Raw genomic sequence first — 14,528 nt, 5'->3', positions numbered from 1 at the left:
CCTGGACTGAGAGATTGGTATTTAACAAGTCCAGCACCTCGACCAGTGCCAACTGAGCTGGAGACCATACTGGAGTTAGACCTGAAATACAGATTGAACCACGTAGCCAGTCCTCCTGCAGTATCAGGCCCACTCTGATCAATGAGGGGATGTGTAAGGGGCTAACACGCAAGTGTTCATTCTTCATGTGTAGATTGGCTGTGTGCAGGTTCTTGTTGCGGAGGTGCCGGTGTTAGACTGGGGTGGACACGACACCAGGTTTATCCGAAAATTGTAAGCATTTGGGGCGCACTCCAAAAGCCTGTAATTTTAAATAAACCTGTTGGACTATAACCTGGTGTTGAGACTTCTAAAAAGGTTCTTATTGTCAGAAGGTTTCCGGAGTGAGAGGGGATTTTGTTTGAATTTTGCTAAAGCTGCCATGACTAGAATGTAACATCACTGATTCTCTGATCCAACCGAAACCTTCGACATTTCTTCACACAGCGGGTTGTGAGTTCATGGAATGCCCTGCCCGTATCAGTGGTGAACTCTCCTTCTTTATGTTCATTTAAGCGGGCATTGGATAGGCATTTGGAAGTTATTGGGCTAGTATAGGTTAGGTAGGACTCGGTCGGCGCAACATCGAGGGCCGAAGGGCCTGTACTGCGCTGTATCCTTCTATGTTCTATGACTGTGATCCCCATATGAATCATTTTTCCAAACAGATTCAGCCAAGTCCAGAGAAACAACTTGAATGTTGGAATAACATCTGGAAGCTGGGGAAAGGCATGGAGGTTGAGGAGAGGTTGTGGCTGGATCTCCTTCTGCAGGAAATGTCAAGGAGACCAGATAAGCACCTCTCCTTAAACTGATGGCGAAAAAACAGTTGGTTCCTCAGACAAAGCAAAGGTGACCAAATTGGGCCATGACTAAAGATAGAATTGGGACTGGAGACAAAGAAGTTGAGGAGTAGCTGGACAGATGGAGGAGCAGCTAAACAGAGAGAAGGGGGAAGGTTAGAAAGTGAGGGAGGAGGAGATGTGTACAGAATAAGGGTGGAGGAAGGACAGGTTGACTGAGGGCCAAGCAGAGGAAATAAATGAGAAGTGGGCTTGGTGCACACATCCCATCAGTCAGTAGTAAAACCTGCAAATCCTGTTGGTTCATCCAATGTTGTTCATTTCCAACCTGACTGACTTTTGAACTAGCTTTTCCATCTGGAAGAGGAGATATCGGAGAATTGAATAGAATAGCACCAAAGAAGAATCATTTATCTTTGCTTTTCTTACCTTGAAGGCCCATTTATCATTTACCTGCCGACACAGGTTGAGATCGAGCTCAGCCACAAGGAGACCATCCTCAATACGAGACAGGCCAGGAGTCCGGCTTCCATCAGGCGCAGCTACATAACTGGATCCATAAAAATGGCCAAATTCATGATGTGCTTTCCGTAAGAAAGAGAAAAAAAAATTAATCCAAAACACCTCATCCCTAACACAACAACTCTTTCCTACTAGCCCTTCATCCAAAACAAAATCACCTCCCCACGAAATAACAACACCCCACAAAGCATTGCAACAACCCCTTCCCCTGAAATAATAATCTAGCCCACACTTTATTGACTGGTGAATGAAGTTCAGAGTACACAGAGGGATGTGAAAGGTAAAAAGTGTGGAATACACCTAATATTTGCTAAGAATGACAGTGAGGTTTTCAGAAAATAAACAGCCAAAGCTAAGGGGAGACTGGCTGCAAAGTTAACCCATTTGGAGCAGATGGGGGAAGGGCATTGGATTGGAAATGGTTGTGGTGTGTAGTGAGGTGAGGGAACCGTGTGATACACAATCCCCAGGTTCTAGAATGGCCTCTATGGATTGAAATTTGAAACATAACCCCACTGGTCAAGGAAGCAGAGAATACCAAGAATACAGGCCCAGGGTCAGTCCTCAATAAATTACTAGAATCTATCAGAATTAGATGGTCACATAGAAAATCAGTGATTAGGCAAATAGGTGGGCTGATGTTCTCAGGAGTTTGCCAATAGTTCATATCACTGAGGGGTATAACATTCTTGAGAGAAGTGTACTGGGTGAATGCGAGAGGCTGCTTCCCCTTAGTTTGATTCCAGAACAAGGCATTCAATATGTGAGGCATAGATAGAGGCTTTTTCCCAGGGTTGAAGTTTCAATTACAAAGGGGCATAGGTTCAAGGTGGAGGGGGGAGAGAGTTTAAGGGAGATGTGCGAAGGAGGTTTTTCATGCAGAGATTGGTAGGAGCCTGGAATACTCTGCCAAAAGAGGTGATGGAAGCAGACACATTAGCAACATTTAAGAGGCATCTGGATGGTTACGTGTATAGGGAGGGAATAGAGGGATACAGACCGAATAAGGGCAGAAGGTTTTTTAGTTTAGTTAGGGCATGATGATCGGCACAGGCTTGGAGGGCTGAAGGGTCTGTTCCTGTGCTGTACTTCTCTCATTGTTAATAAGGCACCCCACATGTTAGGCTACTTAATAAGAGCTCTTTGTGGTGGAGGGAGTATATAAGCATGGATAAGAATTGGCTACTAACAGAAACAGTGGTGGTATAAAGGACAAAGAACGAAAACAATTTACAGTCAAGGAACAGACCCTTTGGCCCTCCAAGCCTGAACCAATCCAAATCCATTCTCTAAACCTATCGCCCAATTCCTAAGGATCTGTATCCCTCTGCTCCCCACCTACTCATCCATCTGTCCAGACGCACCTTAAATGAATCTACTGTGCCTGCCTCTTCCACCTCTGCTGGCAACGCGTTCCAGGCACCTACCACCCTCTGTGTAAAGTATTTGCCGCGTACATCGCCCTTAAACCTTTCAAATGTAGGGGAGGGAAGAAGTGGGAGGATTGGAAAGAGAAGATATTCAGGGTGAGGACCAGTTCAGTCAGTCGAAGGAGGGTGTCAGTGGAAGGGTACTGGTTGGTGCAGCGGGAAAGGAAGAAGCGGAGGGCTTTGAGTCCTTCGTGATGGGGAATGGAGGTGTACAGGGACTGGATGTCCATCATGAAGATAAGGCGTTGGGGACCGGGGAAGCGAAAATCCTGGAGGAGGTGGAGGGCGTGGGTGGTGTCCCGAACGTAGGTGGGGAGTTCTTGGACTAAAGGGGACAGAACCGTGTCAAGGTACGCGGAGATGAGTTCGGTGGGGCAGGAGCAGGCTGAGATAATGGGTCGGCCGGGGCAGTCGGGTTTGTGGATTTTGGGCAGGAGGTAGAAACGGGCGGTGCGGGGTTGTGGGACTATGAGGTTGGAGGCAGTGGATGGGACATCCCCTGAGGTGATGAGGTTATGGATGGTCTGGGAGATGATGGTTTGGTGGTGGGAGGTGGGGTCGTGGTCAAGGGGGCAATAGGAGGAGGCGTCCGCGAGCTGGCGTTTGGCCTCAGCGGACCGCAGATTCCCCCCAGACGTGATCGACGATGCCCTCCACTGCATCTCTTCCACTTCCCGCTCCTCCGCCCTTGAGCCCCGCCCCTCCAACCGCCACCAAGACAGAACCCCACTGGTTCTCACCTACCACCCCACCAACCTCCGTATACAGCGTATCATCCACCGTCATTTCCGCCACCTCCGAACGAACCCCACCACCAGGGATATATTTCCCTCCCCTATCAGCGTTCCGCAAAGACCACTCCCTTCGTGACTCCCTCGTCAGGTCCACACCCCCCACCAACCCAACCTCCACTCCCGGCACCTTCCCCTGCAACCGCAGGAAATGCAAAACTTGTGCCCACACCTCCTCCCTTACTTCTCTCCAAGGCCCCAAGGGATCCTTCCATATCCGCCACAAATTCACCTGCACCTCCACACACATCATCTATTGCATCCGCTGCACCCGATGTGGCCTCCTCTGTATTGGGGAGACGGGCCGCCTACTTGCAGAACGCTTCAGGGAACACCTCTGGGACGCCCGGACCAACCAACCCAACCACCCCGTGGCTCAACACTTTAACTCTCCCTCCCACTCCACTGAGGACATGCAGGTCCTTGGACTCCTCCATCGCCAGAACATAACAACACGACGGTTGGAGGAAGAGCGCCTCATCTTCCGCCTGGGAACCCTCCAATCACAAGGGATGAACTCAGATTTCTCCAGTTTCCTCATTTCCCCTCCCCCCACCTTGTCTCAGTCGATTCCCTTGAACTCAGCATCGCCCTCCTAACCTGCAATCCTCTTCCTGACCTCTCCGCCCCCACCCCACTGTGGCCTATCACCCTCACCTTGACCTCCTTCCACCTATCACATCTCCATCGCCCCTCCCCCAAGTCCCTCCTCCCTACCTTTTATCTTAGCCTGCCTGGCACCCTCACCTCATTCCTGATGACGGGCTCTGGCCCGAAACGTCAAATATCCTGTTCCTTGGATGCTGCCTGACCTGCTGCGCTTTAACCAGCAACACATTTTTAGCTCTATCCTTTCTAGTCTAATATCCCGTACTTCATTCTTCTCCTCTACAATATTCTCCTTTTCCTGAGTGACAATCTTCTTGCTTTTAATACATATATAAAATGTCTTGGGATTGCCTTTAACCCTAGTTGCCAAGGTCATTTCATGCTCCCCCTCCCTCCTCCCCTCTCCCTGTTATCTTAATATTCATGGGCCCTATTCAATTTTAGCTTTCTAAACTTCACAAATGCTTCTTTTTCCTTTTTGACTAATTTCACAATCTCCCTCATGATCCAAGGGTTCCCAAGCTTGCTCCCTCATCTTTCCTCCTTACAGGAATATGCTGGCCCAAATGCTGATCGATAGGCATTTAAGCAACTCTCACATGTCAAATGTGGATTTGCCAGATAACAGCTCCACCCAATTAATTCTCCCCAGCTCCTGCCTAATACTGTCATAGTGATCTCTCTCCAAATTTAATTCCTTCCTGCAAAGTCCTGGCTTATCCTTATCCAAACTATCTTAAAATTGAAGGAGTTGTGATCCTGGTTTCCAGAATGCTCTCCCACTGTAATGTCAGTCAGGTCCATCACTAGGACAGCCTCATTAGCTAGTATAATGTCCAGTATGGGCCCTCCCCTCTTTGTACTATCCAAATACTGCTTCAAGAAATCTTCTTGGACACACCTAACAAATTCTACCCCATCTAACCCTCTTGGTCTCAGGAAGTCCCTGTCAAGTTAAATGGCAATGGCAATCGTGTTAAGAGAACATAGAACTGTACAACACAGCAATGGATCATTTGGCCCACGACGTTGTGCTGAACATGATGCCAAATTAAACTAATCCCTTCCTCCTACCCTTCGTCCACATCCCTCCATTCCTTACATATTCATGTGTTTATGTACATGTCCCTTAAACGCCCCTATCGTCTCTACCTTCATCACCACCACCCCGGCAGTGCCTTCCAGACTCCTACCATTCTGTGTAAAAAAAACTTACTCCTCACATATCCTTTGAACTTTTCTCCCCTCTCACCTTAAATGCATGTTCCCTAGTATCAGACTTTTCACCTCTGGAGAAAAGATTCTGACCGTAAACACCAACTATGCATCTCCTAATTTTAATCGACTTCTATCAAGTCTCCCCTCAGCCTCTACTGTTTCAGAGAAAATAACTCAAGGTGTTCTAGCCTCTCCTCATACCCTCTAATCCAGACAGCATCCTGGTCAATCCTCTCCAAAGCCTCCACATCCTTCCTGTAATGTGGCGACAAGAATTGAATGCAATATTCTTAAACGTGGCCTAACCAAAGCCTTACAAAGCTGCAATAGGACATCATGACTCGTGTACGCAATTCCCCAACCAATAAAGGCAAGCATGCCAACAGCCTCCGTTATCACCTTATCTACTTGTGTGGCCACTTTCAGGGAGGCTATGGACTATAACCCCCAGATCTCTCTGCACATCAACACTGTTCAGCCTGCCATAAACTGTACACTCTTTCTTAACATTTGATCTCCCAAAGAGCAGAATCTCACAGTAGTTTAATCTGTACAACATCTGCTACTTCTCTGCCCATATCTGTGGCTGATTTATATCCTGCTGTATCCTTTGACAACCTTTTACACTATCCACAACTCCACTGATTTTTGTATCAAGTTAAAAATCACACAACACCAGGTTATAGTCCAACAGGTTTAATTGGAAACACACTAGCTTTCGGAGCAATGCTCCTTCATCAGGTGATTGACACAATCACCTGGTGAAGGAGCGTCGCTCCGAAAGCTAGTGTGCTTCCAATTAAACCTGTTGGACTATAACCTGGTGTTGTGTGATTTTTAACTTTGTACACCTCAGTCCAACACCGGCATCTCCAAATCATGATTTTTGTATCATTTGCAAACTTACTAAACCACTCATCTACATGTTCTTCGAAGTCTTTTATATAAATCACAAATAGCAGAATTCCCAGTACAGATCCCTTGGAACACCATTAGTCATGGACCTCCAGCCTGAAAAACATTCTTCTTCCCCCGTTACCCTCTGCCTTCTACGGGCAAGCTGATTCTGAATCCATGTTTCCAAGTCACCATGGATCTCATGCATCTTAATCTTTTCAAATGAGCCTACCATAAGGGATCTTGTTCAAAACCTTAAAAACAACATCCACTGCTCCACCCTTATTCATCACCTTTATCACCTCTTTGAAAAATTCAAACAAGTTAGTAAGACATGACCTGCCCTGCACAAACCCATGCTGACTTTCCTTACTTAGACTATGTTTTCCAAATGTACGTAAGTCCTATCCCTAAGAATTCTCTCCAATAGGTTGCCAACAACCAAATGTGGGACTCACTGGTCTGTAATTTCCTGGATTATCCCTACTTCCCTTCATGGACAGAGGAAGGACAACAGCTATTCGCCAGTCCTCCAGGATCTCTCCACTGGCTAACGAGGATGCAAATACCTTTTGATATTTGTACAATTCAATACAAAAAAGTCCCAACAATCTCCCCTCAATACCATCAGGCACTGGGGACATATCCATCTTCAAGCTCTTCAAGAGATGCAACACCATTTATTTCTTGATCTCAAAATGCAATTAGCATGCATACCTTCCACCCCATTGATCTTTCTTCTGGATCAATATCAACCCAAAGTACTCACTTAGGATCTCATCCATATCCTCTGCCTCCAAGCACAAATCCCTTCCTTTATCCTTGAGTTGTCCTATCGTCACCGTAGTTATCCTTTTATTTTTAAAAAATATGTATAGAATGCCTTGGGATTTTCTTTAACCCTACTTGCCAAGGTCATTCCAAACCCTTTTGTGCTCTCCTAATTGAATCCTTTCTTGTTTTCTTTATATTCCTCACAGGCCCTGTCCGATTTTTGCTTCCTAAATCTTAGATGCTTTTCTCCTTTTGACTAAATTCACAATCTCCCTCATTATCCAAACGTCCCTCACCTTGCCATCCTTGTCCTTCTTCCTTACTGGAACACGGCAATCCTGAACTCTGATCAGCAGATGTTTCAACAACTCCCACATGTTATCTTCCCTTGGTACATGTGACAACAATAAATCAAATCAAATTCCTTTTACCCTTTATGTTCTAGCTAACAATCCAGCAGCTACTTTTAGTTATTGTTGTGCCCATTTTATTCCGATACTCTTTGTTCATGGATCCTTGAATCATATTCACTTCAGTTTCTTGCCTGTTCACCATTTAAAATGTACTCAAATCTTTTATGGCACAAAATGCATGATTAAAATCAACTTTAATAAACATCAAGCTTTATCAAGAACAGAAGTATCTTTTTGATACAAGTACTCACCTACAAAAGATGGGTTATCTAATGAAAGCTATGGAAACAACTTAGCAGGATAAAATAAAATGAAGAGGAAGAACAAACTGATCTTGCTTGCTTACCTTTCTGCCCATCACCTGAAGTAAATTCATTCTTGAAACATTCCTGGATAGAGAAATAAGCAGGAGGTGAATTCAGTATGAGCAGCAGTCAATCCAGTGGACAGAGCAGTGGGACATCTGAGCTGAGGCTGTTTCCTCAGCTATCATAGCACTCCCACTGGACACAGATAATGTTCACAACAGATCAAGACGGACTCTGCAAAGTTGCACCTAACCTTACATAATTAGCAGCAATTCACAACAATATTCTCAAGACATGGTAGGATACCAGATAACTAAGAAAGGGCGGCACGGTGGCACAGTGGTTAGCACTGCTGTCTCACAGCGCCTGTAGACCTGGGTTCAATTCCCGACTCAGGCGACTGACTGTGTGGAGTTTGCACGTTCTCCCCGTGTCTGTGTGGGTTTCCTCCGGGTGCTCCGGTTTCCTCCCACAGTCCAAAGATGTGCGGGCCAGGTGAATTGGCCAAGCTAAATTGCCCGTAGAGTTAGGTGAAGGGGTAAATGTAGGGGTATGGGTGGGTTGCACTTCGGCGGGTCGGTGTGGACTTGTTGGGCCGAAGGGCCTGTTTCCACACTGTAAGTCTAATCTAATGATATGCAGCTCCCCATTCTCCCATCTGATGGATAGAAACTAGACAGTGTCAATTCTTGACATCAAACTAAAGCTGGTACCTGGCATCTCCTTTGGGCCTCCATCATAAAGGCAGTCCCCAATATCTCAGGACACACGCCATGAGCAATGACTGCCTGCTCCTCAGAGGTTGGCACTGGATAGGTACCAGCCTCTCTGCACCCTCATAGCACACTGTTGACCCACTTCCAGTACGGGATCTGCAGTTTACTGCTGCACTTTGGAGCACACTAGCCCATTTCACTGGAATGCTGCTTCCAGGCCAAGTTATTCCTGGGGACAGGCACCAGGTCATGGATTGGACTCAGGTCTCGCACGTTCTCTCAGTGCTCTCTCATGTTGTGGAGTCTCACCTTGCTTTATTGCACTTTGCCCTCTCAGCCATAGCTTAAAAGGCTCACAGTCCTTCTGTTTTGCCTTGCTGTTAAATATATACATAGTGCCGGGCAGTATATATTGCTATACATTAATTTCACACATGCACATATGCCATCACACTGCATTGTGTGGTTAAACCAAACGGCCATGTCTCAAAGTCTAAGCTCATGTTATCCTCCAAAAGATAATAACCTTTAAACAGATTTCAAATCCACACTTTTGAGAGTTTTATTTCAGTTAGCCACACTACATAAAACACTCACCCCACTGATTACTAGTTTTCCATATTTTTACAACCAATTTAAACCCAATTAATTCTTCATTAAAATACCCACCACGTGCTTTAGCATTCTATTAGGTCTCAGGCATACCTTCAGACCATATGAGGTGATAACAATCTACAGCTGAAAACGTGTTGCTGGAAAAGCACAGCAGGTCAGGCAGCATCCAAGGAGGAGAACTGACGTTCCGGGCATGAGCCCTTCAGTCAGGCCAGTTCAGACAATCTACAGTCAGGCCAAGGGAGACAGCCTTCTGTCAGGGTGGAGTCCCTGAACATGTTAAGGGCATTGTTTAAGATCAGTACACCCAGTTGGCAGTCAGACGTAAGGTCAACATCACTATAGTCCATGGAGTTGACCATGTTCAGTCCCATAGATCCACTATAACTAGGGCGTGGAGTGGTGGTAATTCATTAAGGAACTCCGCAGAGTTCAGAGGTCCAATCAACCAGTCTTCGGCAGTGGAGGCTGACAGTCAGGCTGTTCAAGGAACTGGTGGACCATGCTCAGTTCTGGGATCAGCTCAAAGAAAGTGGAGGGATTATGATGAGTCACTGTTGTGGCAGAGAAGTTGGAGAAGTGAATTCTCGAGATTGGAGGAATCAATGTTGAGGTGCAGAGAGGACAATAGCTGAGGAGGGAGAACACAGCATCTAAAAGGGGGAGTTCAGGGAACATTTAGAGCATGGTTTCCTGTGGTGTGGGATGGGGAGTGGATTATATCAACAATCACAACCACCACCCACTTCAACAGGGCAACAGTGCATTATAATGAATGACTGACTATAGGGCCTGGATTCGGGGGGTGGGGGTAATGTTGTATTTCAAATAGATTTGTGGGAACATTTGGAATCTCAGTTTTGCCATGCTTACCAGGGATTGCTATGAAGAATGCAACATGGAGCTTCAAAGGGTACTCCTGGTTTATCAGACTCACTGTGTCAAGCAGGAGCTGTGATGCCATCCATACTCATGTAAAAAGTAAATATGCACTGGAAATGGAAGGCAGCGGTCAGTCAGCACACCTGGAGTAAGTGCAGTAAGTGTTTATTTTCTGTCTGAGGGAACAGGCTCTACTCCAGAGTAATAGGAGGTCCTTCATGGGATAATTGCATTAATCAGGCACTTTCACAGTACAGGGTAAAGTCAGACATTCAATTTCAAGTCAGATGTTAACTCCTGATCTAATTTTCTTCCTTGTCTGCAGCTTTGTTTAACGTTCGTGACATTAAAAAGTTACCACTGACCAATCAACCAAACTGTACTCACCTCACCTAGTTTAGTTTCATGCTCAATTTTAATTTTATTTTCCATAACCTCACACTTCATGCTTCTTTTCCAGGTTTACTGTTGACTCCTTTGTGCAAACAGTTCACTTTTCATGATTTGGAGATGCTGGTGTTGGACTGGGGTGTACAAAGTTAAAAACCACACAACACCAGGTTATAGTCCAACAGGTTTAATTGGAAGCACACTAGCTTTTGGAGGGACGCTCCTTCATCAGGTGATAGTCACCTGATGAAGGATCAATCACCTGATGAAGGAGCGTCCCTCCAAAAGCTAGTGTGCTTCCAATTAAACCTGTTGGACTATAACCTGGTGTTGTGAGATTTTTAACTTAGTTCATTTTTCAGCAGAGTTATATCGTCTTTAGTGCTTTAAGAATGTCATTGAGGATACTTCAATGGTCAGCTAAGAAAGCTCGACAGTTCTTTAAATTCAGTTCATAAATTTTGCAAATTGCCTCTTGTTTTTCATATGCTTGAGCACGCTCTTCATCTAATTCCATTCTCTCCAAAGGGATCACTTCCCATTCTGAATTTCTAATTTATGTTCAAAATCAGGTAATTCTTTCTGCAGTTCTATAGGTCAATAATACATTCAGCTTTTCCACCCACCTTCAAAGCATGTGTTCTTTCTGTTTGGTCATTAGCTCGGAGTATTATTGCTATCTGCTTTGTCACAACTTGGATGTGCTTTTCTTGCATTTTCAATTCACGCTATTGTGAAACTTCTTCAATTGCCATTAATTTTCCTCCTTGGCCTTTTTAAAATTGTAGGTCAGGTTTTGGACTCATCTTTAGTCTGTGTATCAATGTTAACAGCAGCTTTATTTGTGTGGAGCACAAATACCAGAATTAGACCTTTTTGAATGGCCTGCTCTCTGATAGTAAAGACTTTATAACACTGTCCTCTCCAAAACACAACATGGTACTCCACTCCTTTCAGAACATAAAAGATACCAAAGCACAGTTTCAAAGAGAGATGGGATATTTTCCCCAGTGTTCTAACCAAAGTTCAAGCCATATAAAACCGAGTTAACAAAACTGAAAGTGATGGAGAAATTCAGCAGGTCTGGCAGCATCTGTGGAGAGAGAAACTGGGTTAATGTTATGTAATGGTATGACTCCATTTCAGAACTGGGTTGCTCGCTGTAGTCTCCAGGAGAATCTTCAAACACTGTAAACTCCAGGAAAATCCTTGAAGTTTGGTAGCCCCATTACAGCTGTTTCTGCAGGTTTGTGTGTAGATTGAGTTTGTTAGTTTAGTGTTGTAACAGGCATGTGTCTCATCATTAGATAAGGTCTTCTCAGGATGAATTATTTTTCACAAGTACTTTCACAAAACATTTGTGGTATTGATGACAAACCACGAGTGTCAAAGAACTTTCTGCCACCGAGGGGAGCTGCAGCCTCAAGAATGGACATTCTGACGGCTTGCAGAGAACAGAACTGCAGCTGAAGCCCAATTCCTTCTGGCTGTAATTTGGAGCCACTTACTGGATCAGTAATACATTGCAAAATGAGCCAGCTCCCTCACTATCTTCCACAGAGCTAGTTTAGCAGCTTCATTCTTTATAACCTGACCAGCTGTGTCAGTTGTGGTGCTGCCAAGCTATTGTAAGTCCCCTGCCCAAGGTACCTTCTGCAGCTTTGCTACTCTTAATGCTTCCTCTAAGTGTTGTTCAATGTGGAGGAGCACCGATTCATCAGCTGAAAGGGTGAAGATGGAACATCAGCAGAACATTTCCTGCCCATGTTTGACCTGATGCCACTGAATCTGATAGAGTCCAGAGTCAAGGGAGCGCAGAAGTAGTCAGTGCTAGGGATGCCAGGGGTCTGGTTAAAAGCTGGAGGTAAAAGCAATATGTCTGACAGGGGCTTTTCAACCCAGCCACAGAACCTCTCTGTGCTATTTCCTGACCAATTAGTGTGTGTGATGATGCCCAACCTAGAGCCATTTCATTGGAATTGGGACCAAACAGAAATAAATTGATAAAATGGAAGCTAACATCTTTATTTTTTCTTGTTCCTGGGAAGTCACTGGCCGGGTCAACATTTACTGCTCATCCCTAATTGCCTTGGAGAAGGTGGTCGTGAGCTGCCTTCTTGACCTGCTCGGGTCCGCGGATTGCAGTGATACCTACAGTATAGGAGTTCCAGCAACTGACCCAGCTGGAAGGAATTGTCATATATTTATTTGCAAGTCGGAATGGTGTCTGACTTAGAGGGGAACTTGCAGATGGTGGTGTTCCCATGTCTCCATTGCCCTTGATCTTCTAGATTGTAGAGGTCATGAGTTTGGAAGGTATTGTCTAATGAGCCTTGGTGAATTTATGCAGTACATCTTGCGACAAAGCATCAGCGGTGGAGGAGGTAAATGTTTGTGGATGTGTTGCTAATCAAACTGCCTGTTTTGTCCTGGATGCTGTCAAGCTTCTTGAGCATTGTTGGGGCTGCACTTATACAGGCAAACGAGTATTCCATACCAATCCTGACTTGTGTCTTGTAGACAGACTTTGGGGAATCAGGTAGTGAGTTACCTGCTGCAGTACTCCTAGCCTCTGATCTGGTCTTGTAGCCAGTTTTTACACAACTAGTCCAATTCAGATTCTGGCCAATGGAAACCCAGAATGTTGATAGTGCAGCACAATGCCACAAAATGTGAAGGGATGGCTGCAAAATTCTCTATTGTTGGAGATGGTCATTGCCTGGCACTTGTGTAACATTCATGCCATATTTCAGCCCAAATTGGATATTATCCAGGTCTTGCTGCATTTGAACACGGACTGCTTAAATATGTGAGGAAAAGCAAACAGTACTGAATGAACATTGGTGATGATCACACAAACATCCCCACTTCTGATCATTGGGGTTGGAAGGTCATTGATGAAGCAACTGAACTGGTTGAGCCTAGGGCAGAAGCTGGCAGACCTGCTGATCTTTTTCAGCAACTTCCATTCTGGTCACCAACTTCAGAAAGAAGTGTAGATAACGCTCCTATCTGCATTAATGGTGCAGAGGTGTAGATGATGGAGAGCTTCAAGCTCCTAGCATTAAAAATATCAATAAACTCTCCTGGTCCATCCACATGGACATTACAGGCAAGAAAGCACACCAATTCCTCTACTTCCTCAAGGCTCAGAAAATTTGGCATTTCCACAAAGGATGTTACGAATTTCTATAGATGCACTATAGAAAGCCTCCTATCCCATACACATCACAGATTGGGATACCAACTGCTTTACCCAAGACCACAAGAAATTAGAGAGTTGAGGGCAGCCCGGTCCATCACAAAACCCAGCTTTCCTTCCATTGACTGTCTATACTCCCCACTGCCTCGGGAAAGCAGCCAACGAAATCAAAGACCCCTCACACCCCAGTTATATTCACTTTCACCCTCTTCCATCAGGGAAAAGAAAGAAAAGTTTGAAAAAACATACCAACTGATTCAAGAACTGCATCTTCCTGGTTGTTATCAGACTGATTAATGAACCTCTCGCATACTGGAGTTGATCTCTCTCTGCTCCGTTTCTGTAGTTGTAACACTATTGTGATGATGCTGCTTCTTTAACAAGGTTATGTTGTTCTTGGTTTCTTTCAAAAGTGTTTTATGAGACACAGGTTCTGAAATGCTGGCTTGATCTACTTGAGGAAGCTTTTAAGTTTAAAAAAAACCCTGTACAATAAAAGGGGAGCCGCCAGTTCTCCTAGCTCAGCTTACTTCTGGTTTGGTTTGATTTGGGTTTTAGCAGTCGGGCTGTCCAAAAAAGTCAGTCAGTTGTGAAGCAACTGGACTCAAAAGAAGCAGGACCATTCTGATCCTCCCTCTCCTGTAAGAACCAGTGTTGGACTTTTCCTTTTTTCACAAAGCAGGGTTTATGAAGATTGTTGCAAGTATTTAGAATAGCATCATTAAGTTGCGGTAATCGGTTAGGTTTTTGGATAGTTGAGTTATTCTGTATTCTGTTCTCTTTTGCTTGTGTTTCATTTGGTAATATTGCATATAAATTCTGTTTTGTTTGAAACAAGTGGTTGGGCCAGCTGCATCACTCCTGAACTATCCACTGTACACCTGCTTAAAGCAATGGGCAATGTTAGGGTCCAGGCTAC

At 44.9% G+C, this 14,528-nt stretch overlaps 1 protein-coding gene across 2 annotated transcripts in view; it reads right to left on the bottom strand.

Annotated features, from left to right (window-relative positions):
• upb1 (ureidopropionase, beta) overlaps nucleotides 1-14,528 on the bottom strand; it is a 136,412-nt gene that overhangs the window by 2,596 nt on the left and 119,288 nt on the right. For both annotated transcript variants that reach the window (XM_060844090.1, XM_060844093.1), the window contains 2 exons: nucleotides 7,843-7,885; nucleotides 1,272-1,426 (listed from right to left, as the gene is read on the bottom strand). In XM_060844090.1, the coding sequence (XP_060700073.1) occupies nucleotides 1,272-1,426; nucleotides 7,843-7,885 (198 nt within the window). The remainder of the gene's footprint in view (nucleotides 1-1,271; nucleotides 1,427-7,842; nucleotides 7,886-14,528) is intronic.

This window comes from Hemiscyllium ocellatum, chromosome 24, assembly GCF_020745735.1.
Source record: "Hemiscyllium ocellatum isolate sHemOce1 chromosome 24, sHemOce1.pat.X.cur, whole genome shotgun sequence".
NCBI classification, from domain to species: domain Eukaryota; kingdom Metazoa; phylum Chordata; class Chondrichthyes; order Orectolobiformes; family Hemiscylliidae; genus Hemiscyllium; species Hemiscyllium ocellatum.
This window is presented reverse-complemented; position numbering and strand designations above follow the sequence as displayed.